At 31.1% G+C, this 19,960-nt stretch overlaps 3 protein-coding genes across 3 annotated transcripts; 1 reads left to right on the top strand and 2 right to left on the bottom strand.

Annotated features, from left to right (window-relative positions):
• The first annotated feature begins 310 nt into the window (after positions 1-310).
• LOC123691401 lies at positions 311-6,190 on the top strand. The gene is made up of 3 exons (XM_045635773.1): positions 311-993; positions 1,520-1,712; positions 5,506-6,190. Exons 1-3 carry the CDS (start codon positions 624-626, stop codon positions 5,681-5,683), a joined length of 741 nt encoding a protein of 246 aa, XP_045491729.1. The 5' UTR covers positions 311-623; the 3' UTR covers positions 5,684-6,190.
• A 1,106-nt stretch (positions 6,191-7,296) lies between these two features.
• LOC123690996 (centrosomal protein of 112 kDa-like) lies at positions 7,297-11,281 on the bottom strand. The gene is made up of 6 exons (XM_045635159.1): positions 11,255-11,281; positions 10,874-11,113; positions 10,697-10,799; positions 10,387-10,493; positions 9,897-10,022; positions 7,297-7,721 (listed from the first exon to the last, which is right to left on the bottom strand). Exons 1-6 carry the CDS (start codon positions 11,279-11,281, stop codon positions 7,389-7,391), a joined length of 936 nt encoding a protein of 311 aa, XP_045491115.1. The 3' UTR covers positions 7,297-7,388.
• A 757-nt stretch (positions 11,282-12,038) lies between these two features.
• On the bottom strand, positions 12,039-13,674 carry LOC123691400 (heat shock 70 kDa protein 14-like). Its single transcript, XM_045635772.1, has one exon. The coding sequence runs from the start codon at positions 13,496-13,498 to the stop codon at positions 12,077-12,079; it is 1,422 nt and encodes a 473-aa protein (XP_045491728.1). The 5' UTR covers positions 13,499-13,674; the 3' UTR covers positions 12,039-12,076.
• Positions 13,675-19,960: the final 6,286 nt, after the last annotated feature.

The raw sequence follows: 19,960 nt of genomic DNA, 5'->3' as shown, positions 1-19,960 counted from the left end.
AATTGGAGACTGGAGAGATTCGAAACCCCGTCCTTCTTCTTATTCTGGCGACTTATATTGCTAGGCCACCCATGATACCACCTTATCAGTATATATTTTCCAAAGACCTGTTTCATTATTCTTTGATAGGAGAACTTAAATTGAACTAATTTTAAAACCTATCAAGCTTCTATCAAGACGTAATAATTAATACACGATCACAAATAATGCCAAAGACAGAATATAATGGAAGCATTTCTTGATTATCCACCCACCGCCTAAAGTGAAAATGAAAATTGTAATGCAACATAATGAGTAGTTATACTATTACAAATTCAAACGATTGTATAGCATTAGTGTGCAATGAGCATGCACTTGAGGAGTGAGAACCAAGCACACGTTGCTTGCTTATTTTAAAAGTAAGTGCCGTAGTGTGTGCACGCGATTGTAACATAACAAATCCGAGGCAAATTGAATCGTATAGCTGTCGAGGTCCGTGCGCATCGTGTTCAGAATAATAAAGAGCGAAGACAAACAAACTCTCAAGACCATGTGTGGTTAGGTCGTGAGTGGTGATAGAACATTCAAGTTGTGTTCTCAAGGGTAATTTAGCAAGTATCTAATTGTGTAAGTGATTAATTAATATGCCTGGACACACCAGTAGTCCATATTGGACCGCAGTGGATTTCGACAGTGAAGAAGACGAGCGTTCCGCGCCCAATAACAGAATGTATCTTGATCCCTGGGATAACGATGCTTTTTCAAGAATGAACGAAGAATCGATAGATTCTAGTCAGGATCAATTCAATTCCATAGCTGGGGAGCCAGTTAGTGCTAGTTTTTACTATGTACCAACAAAAAATTATGATTCGTCAGAGGAAAAGTTACCACCGCCTAAAAGGATTATACCAGAAGAAGTAATAACTCCCGACCATTCAATCTATAATCGAAAGACATCCAGATCTATGATTCCCGACCATCATGACATACCGATTTATGCTCATAGACCCGTGGGTAAGTTTATGAAAAAAAATCTCTGTAGCTATGCATAATTTAATTATATACCTACGTATATTTTTATATAGATAAGTACCTATATTGAAAACAAGCCTAAATAAAATGTAATTACCTCATACATTAATAATAACTGCGTCCTGGAATGTTCATAAAACAATTATCTTATTATTAAGACAATTGTAAATATCGTCTGTAGGTACCCCAAATAAAATATTCGTTCAGTAATATTTGCATAAATAATTTGACTGTCTTTAAAAAATATTTTTTTTATTTGATTAGCTAATAAGTACCTACTTAACTAGCAGAGCTGTGCTATGTTGCAGATTCCACCTAATTTTTTTCTAATTTATCATTTTTCAATAAAATCTGCTATTTTTAATCAAAATGTTAAGTCAGGACGGACGGTGATAGGACACTCAGCATTGTTTATGTACCAACTATGGTACATAAACAATACGAGTGTTCAGTGTTTTCACAGATGCGTAGGTATAAGTTTAAATTGAAAAAAGAAAAAACGTTGCAGGTGAGAGAAGGCGGTCTATGTACATGGGAGAACCTATGTACGCCCCTCATCCCATGATATATGAGAGTATTTATGGTCCCATGCCAATACCTCCGCCCGGATACGTGCCTCTCCAGAGACCTCGAGTTTCCATTACGCATCATCCAGATTATGTACCAGTAAATAGCTATAACAAGAATAGAAGACATTCCAGGTAAGCAAGGCGTATTACGATTTACGACATTCTTGAAAAGTTGAAGTTCGTATATACTGTATAGTAAGTACTTAAGCTGCGACACATGGTTGCATGTTACTACTATATTTAAATAATGTGTACAATAATAATTGATCACGTTAAAAATGAAATCGATATATTTCATAATCTTATGGCATTAGAAAGTGGTCTTTTATTTTATTATCATGCTATTATGAAACTAAATAGTGCAATTAATTATGCGTACGGTCTATCAATGGAAAGTCTGCATGAAAACCCATTATTTTATAACACTTCAACATCAACGCAACTATAATATGATATATCATATAACCACAGACTAATAATAATATACTACTTACGTATATAACTTTTTTATTCCATCTAGATGAAGAAAAACTACATCAGTAAATATCTTCTTCTTTGATAAATAAGTATATAAAATTCTGAGAATCGGGTAGTTATGAAAATCGGCTAACATATTTTTCATACCCTTAGGCCTAAGTGATAAGTGTAAGGAAGTTTGCCGGGACAACGTAATAATTAGTCAGTAAAGGAATTCAGATTTCTAATTTTTTTTGACGTCGTTTGAGAAACAATTAATAAAGAACCACTGTTTAGCAGCCATGCACCTGACATCCAATTCACGACTGATTTACGTAGGTAGGTAGATATTATATAAAAATCAAAAAGTTATAAATTTTGATGGAATATATTCCTGTAGTTTATACTTTATTGGGTCCTATAAGTTGTTAATTTTCTTTGGGGTCGTGAACTAAACTGAAGTAAACCATTGACAATCATAAACACTTACCATACTGAGTAGATTCTCACCTAATGTTTCCACCACAATTTTTGTTATTAACACAATATACAAATATTTGATCGAGTGTGGGTTTCAATGCGATATGTGCATTGAAATACAAATGATAGTCGTTAGGATGAGAAGGTCGTCCACCGGGCGATCCAAGTAGGTAGATAATCATGCTCACTGTAGCATTTCACAAATGGATTGTAGGAAATTCATATTTATTTTTCTGTAATAAGTAAATTCGAATATAGTCTCATTAAAACATTTTTATTGACCTTGAAAATAGACGTTTTGAAAATAGATCATTTTTCGCATCAAATAAATTGTAAGTACCTAGGCAAGTACCTACACTACTTAATTTTAATGTTGTTTTCCGGTCGTTAATTAGATAGCTTAGCTCATATTCTGGTCTGGAAGATAAACAGAAACATTAGAACTATTAATTGTTTTCTAAGTATGAATTACCTATGTACCTAACTACCTACATAGTGATTTTTTTAAAAGAGAAGATTAATCCTATAAGATAGACATAGCAGTTTGTAAAGTAGGTTAGATACTAAATTATTCGTTATTACAATGTTAAGTAACTATGATCTAATTTAATTTTTAGTATTTTAATAACCGACTTCAAAAAAAGGAGGAGGTTATCAATTTGGTCGGTATGTTTTTTTTTATGTATGTACACCGATTACTCCGAGGTTTCTAAACCGATTTACGTGATTCTTTTTTTGTTCGATGCGGGATGGTGTCAAATTGGTCCCATAAAAATTTTATTCGGCTAGGCTCAGTAGTTTTTATTTTATGAGCATTTTTGTCTGTATTTGTAAATGTTGCAAGTTTGAAGTCGGTTGTTTTTAACGCAGTTATCACTTGTTAAAATAGTAGTAGACTGTAGACCTGAGCAAATGATAATTAATTTACGCCTTAGTAATTGGCGTCGATTTTACAAACAGAAAGCGAATTTTCCTTACAGTTCTATTGTTAATGAAATAAGTCATAATTGGATACGCGTCACAAAATGCTTGCAAAGATAATGCAGTTGCAACAAATCACGCAAGCATTTTTACATTGTACCTACCTTTCGTAGGTATTTCTTTGATTTATACTAATACCTTGAATGAAATGTAGACTAATCTGTAAACGCATTTATACAAATTACCTTCAACAAAATTGTAAGCAAATCCATTCCCACAACAAAACTGTACTTGCTTACCTAAGTTCCGCGGAAAACATTATAAGGCAAAAACGTGCTGCGTTATAGAGGTCTTATATATGCAGTTGAATTTGCTATATAATGACGCCTTGTATCCATCGTGTGAACGTAGGTACGTGAGTTTTTGTTTACTACAAATGAAAGTTGCATCTGTGAGAATTCAGCTAGTTTCTTGTTAATGCAGAGAAACTTGTTTCTAGCATTGACCTAGGCAATGGCTATTGCATCAGTTCTTGTAATAAAGGTTCACTTTAAGGTCGTGAGATTATTTACTTGGATGAACATGATAGGTACATATTAATATTTTTTTTTTTTTTTATTTCTTTATTTCAGGCAACAAATGTAGTTACAGTTAAAGGTCTTAATATAACTTAAAAACTACGGCCCATATGAACTTAAAACTACTTAAATACTAAATTAATACACGCTATGCCTTCGGCGTGTGACGCGATTCCGGGGGGCCGGGTATCCGTCCGCGGAAGCGGCGAAACACAACTCCCTGCGGCCAAAACCCTTCGTCCATGTAGACGCTCAGCTTGGCGGTCGGTACTCTCACCACGAAGGAGTTGAAGCTCACTTTATGGCGAGACTCCAGACGTTCCACTCGCAGACAATAATGACGTAGGTACAAGTACCTATCATAAGTTTATGATACAACAAGTACCTACCTAATGTCTCTGCTCTAAAAAATATTAGTTTGTGAATTGTATATTCATAAAACTATTATACTCAGGCTAGTTCCGATCTGACCAATAATAGCTCACGCACCTTATCAATAATAATTGTCTTTTCCATTCTCATCGATAACGCTTAGATGGATTTGATGCTTATGATGAAAAAATAAGCAAGAATAACTTTTTTCGTGTGTTGGTATAGTGTGAAAATAACGGGAGTCGGGAAACTCTACCTTATACCTACTAACCTACCTACTAATTACTATAGGTTCCCCGGTTGATGAATAAACCTATAGTTATAACTGTGGAACCATTATTTCATATACCTAATATTCTAATAACGCTAATGAAACCTATGTACCAAATTAGTTTGTAAAATTCAAATTCATTGAAATCGTAGATCATTATTAACTTGTGTTTTAGGGGGAAAGCGTTAATTTTATAAAATTAATATTTTTGGAACCTACGTGTCTCTAAACCTATTTACACATAGATGTTGAATACGTAAGAATTTTCGAGGAGGTTTAGAAAGTCACATGGCCATGTACTTACATTCATAACACGATCATAATGCTCGCGATTTACAGCCAAGTCGCAAGGAAGTTGCCCGATGGTTATCTAATTCGTACTATCATGCATTGACATGGTCGAGAGATCATAACAATTACAAGTAGGTATCTGCTATAATTAAAATGAGGTATGTAGGTGAAACAAGAAATAAAGCTTGAAACTTGCGAGCTATGTTGTATATTTCACCTACATTACACAATTGGATGATCTATTTTCTGATATGTAAATTGTTTACATTCTTGTAATATTTCGTAAAGTTAACAAGGAATAACTTTTTATTATAAGATTAATTTCTATGCAGATGAAGATAGAATATAATTAGGTACATGATAAATATGTTAATTATTAATTTATTATGTAGGTAAGTAACTAGATACGTAGGTAAATAAATTAAGATTATATATTATTTTAGAAATAAAAAAGAGTTCTGTAATTAATATTTTACTAACTACCTAAGTACCTAAGTATATCATAAGCAGTAGGTAATTTAAAAAACAAATATCTAAACATTTATTTTTTAAACAGAATGGCAGAAGCATATGAGCAATATATGTACGAGAGTCTTCCACAAGATTATGAAGATTGGGCGCATCCAATGCCCAAAGCAGCGCCGACCAATTTTCATCTATCGAGGTATGGACACTTACAAATCGACTATTCATGCAGCTGGAATTCTCTCGACAGACTCATACGAAATCACTAATGAAGTTCACATCTGGGACCAAACGATAAAATAAGTAGGTACTTTATTATTTACTTATTTAGATAAGAAGATGTTATCGAGACCAGTTTCGAGTTATTGGATATTTATTGTTACCGCTGCTGGTCTTGTTCTGTATTCCTAAACAGTTTATAACATGTACTGTGTTTAATATAGGTATTTGAATGTTAGGTATTACGATATTATGTTAAATATTTTTACCCTTTGTTATAAGGTTTTGTGTAAGTGTATAATATTATCTAGTAAGTACACTATAATATGTATAGTAACGTAATATTTTATATGAATAATTTTAATATTACGTTTACATACTGTAAATTTATTTAATTAGATTAAGGCAACTGCCAAAGATGAACCCGCTGTATAAATAAATACGTCTTATTTTACATATTTTTTTTAAATGTTTACCTACTTATTATGCTTAATATATTCAATAGGTATAATGAAGAAAAACATTACCATAATGTAAATAAATTGTTGTTGTATTAAGCGTCTGTGTTTCATTAACAACTATTGTAGGTACCTATATCACACATATTATATTGAAAAATAAATTAATATCTAGATCTAGAATAACGTTAACATTTGAAATAAAACAGCTATGAAAATATTCCTTGCAGATTCTACAGTAGTTGCATTATAATTTTATAATCAAACTCTCTCTTGACTGCAATATCGTAATAATTCTTAAATTATTATTTTACAGCTAGGTATCCAGTTAGCTTTCCTACTGCCTTACTAGTTACTACCACAGTATTACAATTTTTCTTATTGTAATACTGTGTTACTACTTACTATACGTATCAGTTGATTAGCAACCTGTGCCTGCGACTTCGTCCACGCGGTGGAAAAGTAGCATAGGTTACTTTAGCTATACATGTAGGTACGTGTAGATAATATATTATGCATTTAGTTAAAAACGGTTATTATAACATTACAGACAGACGAAGTAAAATTCACGGTGAATTGATTTGAAAAATCTGAAAGAAAGGGGAATATACCTAATGCTCTAATCGATGACTTTAATCCGCTAAAAAATAGAGATACCTATCATAGATGTTGGTAATGTTTTTAATAAAATACTAGAGTTATCTAATTCCTATTAAAGATTGCATTTTAATTTAAGAAACAGTCAACCATGAGATAAAAACCACAGATAATTTATTTCAATTGCCCGCAACATTAACTATAATTTATATCTGAAGATAAAAATGAAAAAGTATCTTGCTTTTAAATTTAGTTGTTTCAATGAAATATTTTTAGCGGAAAAATGAAAGAATAAACTTTTTTTTCGCTATTGATAGTTACTTAGTAAACTGTAAACAACATTACCTTTCATTCAAAAATTTTAATATTCCAAATTACATGAAGGTAATATCACTAATAGGTATGCTACATAATACATTCTTGCTTTAAATTGGGTGCGGTTAAGAGTAGAGGACAGAAGATCGCGTACCAACTGTTATGTAAGGACAGCCATGTCTAACAATTACCGAACAAAGACAAATAAATGCAGCAATAAACATGCACAACGGAAGTGAAAGTAAAGGAAACAACCGCTAAGATATTACTCTGAACGTGCAATTTATTGAACAACCAATTATCTACTGAAAACAAATTGCTTACATCTAGTTAAGATTATTGTACAAATAATAAATAATTAGAAAATATCCAGTTCTAGCGTACATTAAGTATTCAAAAAGTCCTTTTCGTTGTACAGTTTTCTCTTCTTCGTGATGTTAAAATGACCTTTCTTTTCGTTAGCTTTTGATGTTTTTCCATCGCAATACATAACTTGAAGAGTGCTTTGTTTTAAAGGTTTATTCTGGGATGGAATGTAGGATTTTGGACTATCCGTGACAGAGTTAAAGTCTACAGTGCAAGATGTATTAGGATAAACATCCCGTTCAACGGAATACGGTCGTTCAACTATGCTTTCATACTGAGACGGACATGTACTTTGTGCCAAGTATTTTTTGAATTGGCTCTGCTTGAGTTTCTCTTCGAGATCTTCCAATTTCTGTTGGTAGAACAACAAAATTTCAGTAAGTATTTCATTTTAAATCATTTTTTGTCATAATATATATTATTATGAAGTTTATGTTAGTTACGCTAAGTGCCTACTTATGCATATTTTAAATTGGGATAAATTATGCTATCATTACCAAACATCATTCGTGCGATTTCTCGCTAAGCAATTTCATTAAGCAATATCCTTTATTATCTGAAGGATAAAGATTGAATTACCGAAAAAATAACGTACACAATAATTATTGTCATGAATAATTAGCAAAATTAAAATGAATTTATTACCTGGTATGATATTCGACTTAGTCGAATTCAAAATTAACGATCATAATTTGAACCTATGAAGTATGAACATTTATTACTTATACCTATCAAGCAATAATCTATGTTTGAAATAACTTTCAGAAAAATAATAAGAGAAATCTAGCCCCTGTAGGCTGTAGCCCCGTCCCCATATGCAAGTAGCGCACTGAAAAGTTATAAGACACTTCGTGAAGCAATTCGTTTTGCAATTATAATTTTGTATACTTACAAATAATTTAGTGCCTCGGTCACCGACACGAACACATATTATGTATTCAATATTATGATTAGTGATTTCCAACACGTAATATTACGTCTCTACTGGATAAATTTACTTTATTAATTTGCATATCATTTTAATATCTTACTAATGTAATCAACTTATTTCTACAAACTATGAAGTTTTACTACTTAGTACCTACATTCATTTATAAAATGGCATAGCAGCCGATAGTCGTTAAATATCTCGGAGAATACCTACCTAGGTAGTTTCAGTTAAAGGTATACGAAAAAAGGAGACGAAAACTAGGTACCTATCTACATCCCGTAAAAATTGACGATAAATGCATTTTAATTGGATACAGAATTTAAAAGAAAGTTTCATCAGTTGGTAAAGAACTCACTAGTAAAGTTATTCAACGATTTACGTAAACACATTTATCATTATTATTACTTTAATCTATTAACTAATTAAGTGCATACAAAGATTATTCAACCATATAAATTATTAAAGTACTTTTTGAATATATTTTATGGAGATTTGAAAATATGAATAGTTAAGTAGGTAATTAACTTGTTTTTTTCGAAAAATACTGCTTTTACCTAGGTAGGTATTTGCTACATACCTATATCTATAAACCTAAGTTGGTAAGATTATTTATTGGATTAAAAAATCCAAACATTTTTATAACCGTTTTATCTAATAATTATTTCTATATGTAAGTAGGTACATATTTTTTCAGTATTATAATCGCAAATGTTCCGGAATAAATGCTTATTAAACAAAAATTGAACGCCTGCGGAATCGGAATTGTTAAATATTTGACATGTGGTAATTAGCTATCGTAATTTGATGGAATGTATGATAAAATATAACTATGTACCTAAACAACTTTAACCAGTTTGAATAATTGTTGTACATCATCATCAACCTAAAACTTAATGGTTATTAGAGCGTATTTTCACCTGTTAGTACCTACCTAATTACACAACATTACCAACGAAGCATTATATTTTGAATTTCTTACATTTTATGAATTATTTGTTTACTTTGCATAGAACAACATTTGTACACTTTTAATGTATGCATCTATGCATTTTTTCATACACGCATGTTAGTTGTCAAGCAGAAATGGCTGAATTGTAAAAATATGTAAGCAGGTAACTAGTAATATGTAGGTACTGTATATCAAATTCAACCAGTAATTTGTGTACCTAGCCTTGCATACAAGTATATTCTATTAACTTGTTTACTATTCATAGTTTTTAGTTGTTAAATTCAGGAAAAAATGTAACTAACCTACCTACTTACTACTTACTTAGTTGTCGTCCAGAAAGAGAGGATTAATTTCGAAAAAGTAAATATTTTCCTAAAGATCATTAATTGGTATTAGATTTCAGCGGATAAAAGCAGGATTTATTAATCACTAGCTTACCGCCCGCGGCTTCGCCCGCTTGGTCTAAAACCTAATAAATTATATACTAAAACCTTCCTCTTGAATCACTCTATCTATTAAAAAAACCGCATCAAAATCCGTTGCGTAGTTTTAAAGATTTAAGCATACAAAGGGATATAGGGACAGAGAAAGCGACTTTGTTTTATACTATGTAGTGATGATAATATTACCTAAATACAAACACTTACCCGGCGATAGGCATCGATATTGGCATCCGTTCTTGCGGCTTGCCGTGACAATTGTTCCTGTAACTGGGCTACTTGCGACGCGCTGCGTTGAATTTTTTCTTCATATTCTAATACTACTACGTTCATCTATTTTTTGAATTGTGTTATTAGTAAAGAATAACATTATTCTTTAATTGATTCTTACAACTTTTAATGTAGAGGCTAATTTTAAAGGGTAGGTAAGTTACCTATGTGAGTAACTGATATCTATACTAATATGTAAGTATTGATTAATTGAAGAGTTTGTTTGATTAACAAGAAGTCATAAGACTACAAATAACAGGAGTGGAGCTGCAGTAGAAAAAAAATGTTGGGGAAAAACCATGGGAAATCCTTCATGTTGAGAGAAGACGAAAACCAAGTTTCATCCATTGTCAACGAATATACTTAACTACTAAATGTACCTAACTATACATGATATTATTGAGGCTGACAAACATACAAAACTCACTTTATCTCTATGCTCTGTTTCCATGTCACTGATTCTACTCCGTAACTCTTCAACCACGCATGTCACTTGAGCCAATTGTGTGTCCGAATCGATTTGCAACTGTTGAACTTTAGTAAAAACAAATTATGATTTAAATTTATATATTGAAGACGACTTCAATGACAGGCAAGTATAATGTTTCTTTAGGTAAATATAACTACATATATACATTCTACAAATTACATAATAAATCCTGGGCTAAACAACTTAGGAAGTACAAAATTAAACAAAACTTAGAAAAGAGAGTAAACAGGTTTATGTAGTTAAGTACCTTTTTGTTCATTTTCATTTATTATTTCGTTAATTCGTTTTTCCTGTGCATGATGTAATTCTGTTAGTGCATCGTCATGCTTTCTTATAATATTATTCTTTTCCTGTAACATGCATGTTGAAGTATTAATAATATTCACATTTTTAACAAGTAGGTAATTTTTATAAATGTACTTACTTTTTCTAAAGACGAAATACAAGAATCTTTCGAGATTATTTCCTCTTTTAATTTTTTTACATCGCGTCTAAGATAAACCAACTGTGACACAGTCTCCTGCAAATTGGCTATCATTTCACGCGATGTAATTAAATGATAACGGTGAGATTTTTCTAACTCTCGTGCTTCTGTTAAATCGGTTTCTAATTTTATGTTTATTTCATGTAGTTTTTTACACTCCTCCCTTTCATTTGAAAAGTCCTATAGATAGGTATTTGAAATTTATTTATTTATAAGATTATTAAGTAACTAAACAGGCAAACTAACTAATTAAATTATCCTTACGATTTTAGTTTTTGATAGGTTTTTTATCATAACTTCTAGTCGCTCATTAAAACTAACTCTATCTTCTTTTAGGTTTTCATCCATTTTATTATAAATTATAGAAAATAAGTTCTAGAAAGTTCTAATTAGAATTATACATCTCAATTATTTAATATCCAACAACAAAATCCACAAATTCACATTTTCCGTTTTGAAATTACCGCCAAAATATAAATGGAATGCAGATAAAAAATGTTTGATGATAAAAAAGTATAGTCCAGACAGGTAATCTTAGACACGGAGTTGAATGTAATGTTCTTTTTACTTTTTATATTTTAAAATTTAAGACACATTAAATTTATAATTAATTATAAGTAACTATTTAGATTTTAATGAGTCTTTCTGGCTATTTTTATAATTATGGTAGGGATTAGTAAAATAACAAAGCTTTGTCAAAAACTTATTTCTACATTAGTCACAGTCATAGGCCTATGTTAATAAATTAAAAAAGTTCTATTTAAGTTCAGTTAGTACCTACTAGTAGCCTGTAGCTTGTTAGTAGGTACTGGTGATATATTATATTGGATGGGGTACTAGGTAGGTATTCACACAATCTTTCATCATTTTGCCAAATTATATCTAATCAAAATCAAAACTGGTCATAAATAATATCAATATAATAAAATCACAGTACAAGAGAACAATTATAATAATCAGTGGTGATTAAATTCAAATTTATTATGTACAGGCTGAAGTAGATGTATAAATATTGAGAGCATTTATTCAAATAGCAGAGCTTGGACTAAAATTGGGCATGTTTTACCTTATTCAACAGTTTGTGGTAAAATTAAAACAAATCATATAGTTTTTTTACAAGTAAATTTATTTTAAATACAAAAATTATTCAACTTGTAACATGAGTTTTGATTCTCGTAATGAAGCCTTCAATTTAAAAGGCTTATTTAAATTTTCTATATTAAATTCTTCCCTTGCAAATTCCTCACCATCAGGATCAGCGTGTAGTGTAAAACTCATATTTTTTACATCATTACTTGAATCTATATCACATGAATATTGAGTAAATGGTGCTGTGCCTTCTTTAAATAATTTAACAGTTTGATTTAAATATTTAAGATATATGTCTTTTCCCAAAAATTCTACCTCAGTATTGACGTCAGTTAGCGATGAATTTGGAAAGTCCAATATAATGCCAGCATGCTTTGCACAGCCCACAGCTATTACTTCATCAGGGTTGATACCAGATAAAACCTCAGCATTTGGCAACAAATTGGCGATTGCAGACTGAAGCTTGGGAATCTTCATACTTCCACCGCATAATACAATTTTACTTATTGTTCCGTCAAAACTCTCTATAACCTTTTGTACTGGCTCAATATATGCAGATATCTTTGAGGATAATATATTCTCAAATCTAGCCCTTGTAACATTCTGGCTACAATCAACACCTTCTACCAATGACTCAATGAAAACATGTGCTGAATTTAATGTAGAGAGCACATGCTTGCAATTGTCAGCATGAGTTAATAGTTTTGCCATGGCTCTACGGCTTTCCTGTGGGTCCAATTTCCATTTTTGTCTAAATTCTTGAGCTATATAGTCTGCCAAGTCTTTTGTCAAACTTTGTCCACCGAGATCTGATCTAAATATATTTTTCTCTATACTAATGAAACCTCCTGATACTTTGATGACTGATGCTGCACATGTAGAACCCCCCAGTCTATAAACAAGCACATTCACATCTTCAGGGCTCTCTTCAATATTGTAAGCTAAGAGTGCAGCAGCTGGTTCGCTTATAACTTGTAAGACATCAAAACCTGCTAATTCTGCGCATTTCGTCAATCTTTCTCGGCTGGCCTGAGACCAGTGTAGTGGGGCAGCAAGCACTAATTTCAAATCTCCTTCATCTTTTACGGAATGACTAGCGATTGTAAAAAGTTTTGCATATATCTTTGTTGCTATATTATCTGGGTTGGAAAATAATTTAGTTTCACTTGTTTCAAATTCATAGACTAACTTGTCCTCATTTTGTATACGACATGACGATGAAGATTCAACAAACGTTAAATCTTCTTCAACCCAATCACAGTTCATAAGCCTTTTGTTATGTTTGATGATCGATTTTGAAGATGCCTGTCCTGATATCGCCGGTAATCCTACCTCCCATTCTGAACCATTAAGAGCTACAATTGCTGGTGTAACTCTATCTCCAGCATCATTAGCAAGAACAGAAGAGGTGCCATTATTGAAGGCCGCTAAACACCCGGAAATATTTCCTAAATGTATACCATAAGCCAACGCCATATTATTGAGATAATTACATGAAATGCTTTAAATATTGAAAAAGAAACCTAACTGAATTTATAAACTGAAAACTATGTAGTTCTTAAATCATATAATTTTACTAAAATTCGTTAACCTCAATATAAAACAATGCTTTATTCTTGATTCTTGAATCGACAGCTGTCAGCCTGTCAGCTTGATTCTGTCAGTTGTCTATTGAATTTGACAGAGGTGACAAATAATTTTTACATTGCCATTTAAAATATTTCCACTTAATTTTCCTTACGGTGGGTTTACATCAAACAATCATAGAGCTAGAAGCACATAGAACACAAGATAATTCTTTCGTGATCTTTTAGTGTAAACAAACGAAAACTCGTATTCAGTGTTGTTCAGTATTAGAACATTGCATAAAATCTTTTCGAATGCAATTTATGCACTACAACGAAAGAATGCTCTAAGCCTGTTTACAAGAATTTGACATAGTGAGAGTAGATTGAGCTTTCGCTCGTCTGATGTAAATCGACCTTTACAAATTGTAAATACAAAAAAACATTGTCCTTGTTTTGAAAAATAACAAAATTTAATTATTTTCACTTGAGAAAGGAATGCCGAAATATTATGTAGATAGATATTAAATGAATGTCATCGTCAAATTAATGATTTTGAGTGCGAAGTAAAATTTATTTATCACATCGATTATTGAACTAACGCTTATTTATTGTACCCGAAAAAAAATGAGTTTGCAAGTATGCGAGCGGACGAGCGAAGTACAATAAAACGCACTAGATGACGCTGTATTAGTATTCAGCAAGTATTCAGCAAGGTACCTATTCAGATTAAAACAAGAACATGGTGAGTTTCTATCGTCTAATAAATTATGTTATAAGGTATGTAGGTAGAAAATTATTTATAAGTGGATTGAAAAACCAAAATAATCTCAATTTATTAATAATAATTTAAATCGGGATTAATAAAAATATCACATAGCTAAAGTACCTATCCATTGCTATGACCTAGATTGGTCATAATTTTTTGGTTGTGCGTTAAACATAGATACATAATAGGTTCATAACATATTATAACAAAGTAAATTTTACTCTCAAAATACTTTTACAATCAGTATTTAGAGTGGGGCGCCACTTAAAAGGATAATCTTGTAATTTTGCTATTGGCATGAACGCGACCGAAATTTCAAATCCGCTAATAATTTTAAATCCACCCAGATATCTGGATTACATCCACGAAAACGAGGCTGTAATTTAAGGCCAACCACCTAGAAACTTTTTAAATGTATTATTGTTTCATAGGTTTTCGTCAATATTTCGAAATTAAGGTTGGTTTCAGAAAAAAATAATTTGTTGGACAAACAAAATCTGTACTAGGTAAGTACTATAGGTACTTGTAGATATTCGTAAGTCGTATTGTAGGTAGGTACCTACTTATGTACCTACATATTTATAAAAAAAATATGCCATGAATCCTCTTACATTTCATTTACTATAAAATATATAAATATGAATAATTAGCCATAAATTAAGATAATAAAATTATTGAATAAAGGAAAATGTGACATAAGGCGTTATCGGATTCAATGACACGTTCCCTGAGGGTTCAGAACACGTGCCCATCTCCCCGGAATGTTTCGCAACTGATAAAATTTTGATTATTAAATATAGAATGAATTGTGATTGAATCGAACTTGAAAACAACAATTTAATAAAAAATACGGTATCATATTAAAAGGAAGTAATTTTTGCTTCTTTGTTTTATTTTTACTTTCGCGTAGGTAGGTACTCATTGTTCTGGTGAATAAACAAAGAAAATTGTTTTTAAATATACAAACAGCTGGTTCTGAAACATTACTATATTTCAGAAAACATCATTATATCGGTATATCAATGGCTCCTTTGAGTTTGAGCGCGAACCACAAATATTTAATTGTCACCTGTACCTAAAGATATTATTTACCTAGGTCACTACTATTAATTATTATGTATTCTGTGCCTAGGTATAAAATATACTTTCAATATAAATATGTACCGTTTAAAATATTAGGTACGGAATATGTTATTATTTTGTATTTCTTCTTAAACTTTATTCAAGTAAAGACAAGGTCATTTTAATTGAATTAAATAAATCCCTATTCATCATCTAAGTATATTTTAAATTCTCAATTTCAAGAACCTAAGCCTTCATTTACATAGGATGCTCGACCCTTCAATCTTAAAACCGATTTATATACTGATTAACTTTCCTCTCAATTGCAAATTAAGGGTCAACTGGTGTCTACGAAGTCCTAATCTAATAATTGATAATTATAATTTTATTTAATTGAAACGAAATTGAAAAGCTTATTAAAGAAAAATTTTAAATGAATCTATACGTACTAAATACCTACTTATATTATAAAGCTATATATATGTAGTTTGTAGTTCCTCGATGAATGGGCTATCTAATACCGAAAGAATTTTTCAAATCGGACCAGCAGTTCCCCGTGATTAGCGCGTTCAAACAAACAAACTCTTCAGCTTTATAATATTAAGTATAGATTATAAAGCCAAAGTGTTCGGCATTTTTAAGCATAGTAATCGATGTGGATTAATTTAACAAACAACGGTCAAATTAAATAATATTATATTGTTTTTTTTTTAATAAATCAGTTGCTCAGTAGGTAATTAATGAGACCTTAATTTTATACGCCCACATCCTAATTCCTATCACGGCTTAATAAATAGAGAATGTAAATACGACTTGTGTCAGTAATTAAATTGTATCATTTGATCTTCGGTTACTAACGAGATTGAGATCATGGCAAATAAATATGATTTTAAATATTTAACTTCGGTCTTGAGTACCTAAATCTATTAATACTTAGATTATTTTATGGAAATTTAAGCCTTATAGTGTTCCGGTGCCTAGTGTAATTATTGTGACTACAATTGCCAAAAGGGCTAGTTATGTACTAAAGTATTTAAAAATTTGTATTGACGGTGACATAATTAGTATTATGATTATTAATAATTATGTTGAGGAAAATACCACAGCGTCTACGCCATATGGCATAGCAACCTATAGTTATCAGATTCCCAACATGTTTTGCAATTCCTGGAAAATGTATTGTAATTATATTTGTGAACCATCGTTGGTTTTTTATTCTATGTCTGTGACGTCAAAATCTAAACAAATCTTGTAAAATCCTACTTATTAACGCTATTATCTTAAAGTAACCACTTAACATGAAGCTCGTGCCATAATAATATTAATTAATTATCTTCCCCTTGTTAAAAACTCCCTAATCAACAAAATGGCGTTGTGGGCCTGTTGGTTGATATGCTGCTATACCTAATTTATATCTCGCGCATAACGAAAAATTAAAACAGGATGAGCATTATTTATATTTGATTAAGTACATATGTACAATATTTTCATATGGAAGGTAAGTACCTTATTTTTATGTAACCTTAATCTAAGAGATAACACAAATCTCTATATTTTTTTAATTCTCAAAACCTGTTTTACGAAAGAATTATTCATCTTTTTAAGTCTAATATTATTTAAAGTTATTTAAGACCAAATATAGCGATGTGCAAAAGTCTACAGAATCAAAAAAAAAAGAAATAGGTAGTTAAAATATGCGAAAAATGGACATAGAAAGGAATAACAATCTATACATAATATAATAAATCTGTAGAAGGGTCAATTCTGTACATTGAAAATATTGAAAAAATAAATAGCAGGGGGTGTTACTGGATCGATACCAAACCCAAATATGTGATTAAAAATTTTTTTGTCTGTCTGTCTGTCTGTCTGTCTGTCTGTATGTGAAGGCATCACGTGAAAACTAGCGGTTCGATTTCGATGAAACTTGGTATAATTATACCTTATTATCCTGGGCGTAAAATAGGATACTTTTTATCCTGGAAAAATACGTAGAAAAAAATTAATCTTAATTTTTCAGTTTTATCCATAGACGTTGTTCCGTAGAACCGCGAACACACGTTGCGTATTATTATAGGCCTAGCCGTATTTGGGAATTGGGTCCAATAGATATTTATAAGATGTTATTGACAGTCCGCGCGGACGGAGTCGCGGGCGGAAGCTAGTGTTACATAAAATAACAATAACGACATTGATTATACCACGAAAATGTATCCTGTTGGACTCCTTTTCTAATGCGTGAAATAATATTGCGGTTGTCTTAATTTCCTTGGTGAGACTGCCCATATAATATTTTGGTTCAATATCTTGGGAATCAACTAAGTCAACCCTCCCTCGACGAAAGCTCATCGTAGATATATGTAATTAAGGTTTGTTCCATATTTATTTCTTCTACTTCTTCAATTTAATCAGATATTAATTTGTAGGATAGGAAATATTTCATAATATGTTATAGGAAAATGATAAAATGTTGTCACTAGTAATTTATTTTACATGGAATTATTAATGGTATAAAGTATAATATTTTTTTAATTGTATATTATACTACTCTTTGTTGGCTAAAAATATATACTGGATATAGTGTAACAAATGTTAATGGCTTAGCTAATGGAGCTTGGATTGTACTCCCCAATTTATGTTCATAAAGAATGTTGTATAGCTCTTAGTGCCTAGTTCTAGTTTCTAGAATTAAGTACATATTTTCACAAAATTAGTAATAGAACTATTATTTATGTTAATTTTTAATTTTACAAATTAAAAAATTAACATAAATAATAGTTAATATTATCTCTGATTAGCAATAAAAGATACCTACTTAAGTAGGTATATTAAATTAAATACCTAAATTGTAGAGTCCCATTTTCGCAGCGTCCCATTGTCCCATTTCTTTTATAAACCAATACATAGTCATTTGAGTATATCGTGGGCAATGTTTTACTTTATTTCAATATACAATAAAATATCTTTTAAGGTATCCATAGAAAGCATTGAGCGAGCCCTCTTCAGCTATACGACTGAATGAAATTGCGTGTTCACGGTTTCGCTGAAAGCCAAGCGCTTCAGACCCTTTCGAGTGTGCGTTCGAGCCTTAATGTCTTCATTTTTTATATCTTTCCATTTCATATTTCTATATAGTACTCACGCGAACCTTGAAAGTTCTTCCGAACTTACAAGCGTGATCGCATTGTAATTAATCCTAACTTTTACTTCAGTCTTCAATATGTACGAGAGCATTATACCTTATTACCCGTTTTTTTCACAAAAGGCTTGGCTCGGTAAAACAAGTGCAATAAAAACTCTATGCCGGATTTAACAGATGTAGTTTAAATAGGTAAATTCACTCTTATTAAATTTAATGTACAAACTTGATCAAGTTAAAAATATGTATGATATTTATAAGTGCGCTGTATAGTTATATAAAAACACTTGTATCAATTTTCTTTGAAATTGCTGAAGTGCAGAATAATTTTCACTTTTCTTTTAGCCAGCAAGGCTTATTTTAAAGCAATCTGTTTCAATCCTTTTGAGGGTGGAAACATGACTTGGTACTATATCCTATAATCTGCTTTATATTTTTAAAATAATATTATGGGTTTTATTACATCGAAAATATTTTCGTGAAGTTAAATTTTATTGATTTAAAAATGTTGAATAACTTTGATATGTTGAATTATGAATGAATAAATAATTATAAACATAACGAAAATTATTGAGACATAGGTGTCGTAAGTCGAATAAAATTTATTTCTAAATAATAAATGTTTTATCAACAGTCTTCCAGATTACGACTATTTCGATTCTCTTAAACAACTTTGTTGTTGATCGGTCGTCGTCGGATCGATCTTTCGTCCCTACGGACTGTAACACCAACAAAACTAGAGCTATAACGCTTTAAAAATATATTTTTTACTAATATTATGAGTCTTATTTATGTTGCAGGTAAATACTAAAACGATTATGATTAAAAACTTCCTAAAATGAACTTCCTTCCTAAACCTTCCATATTGTTCACTTATGTTTACCTTTTGAAATGACGTCGGTTATATTTTATTGCGAGGAAAATTCATTAGTAAGTACTTAAGAAAAGTTTAAAAAAAGATCATACTTCTATAAAGATGTCGGATGTTCCGGGTATAGGATAGCGGAAACAAATGATTGAAGTTGGCAGACTTCTGTAAAGCAGCTCGAATAAACCTTCGTTTTAATATTATTTTACAATGAAATACAAAAAATACTTTATTTTGAAATTTTTCATGGAAACAATAATTGATAGTTTTCCAGTCCCTGTTGAAAACTGATAAAAATTGACGCGGTAATTGGTAGGTACAGCTAATTATAAATCTTTCCACTTTTATAGAAAGTTGTAAGAAAAATTTCAACAAAATTTAATTGAACATTGAATATTCAATTTTAAATTAATTAGAAATTGAGAGATTCTTCATGATCTATGTAACTTACTTCACTTTATTCTTCACTCAATCATTTGACACGGTCAATCTTTTGAGATAACCCAAGAGCCCACGACAGCCAATGTGTCTGGCA

The sequence above is a fragment of the Colias croceus genome, chromosome 4 (genome assembly GCF_905220415.1).
Source record: "Colias croceus chromosome 4, ilColCroc2.1".
Taxonomy (NCBI): Eukaryota; Metazoa; Arthropoda; class Insecta; order Lepidoptera; family Pieridae; genus Colias; species Colias croceus.
Note: the sequence above shows the minus strand (reverse complement) of the source record. Positions and strands in the feature narration are given on the sequence as shown.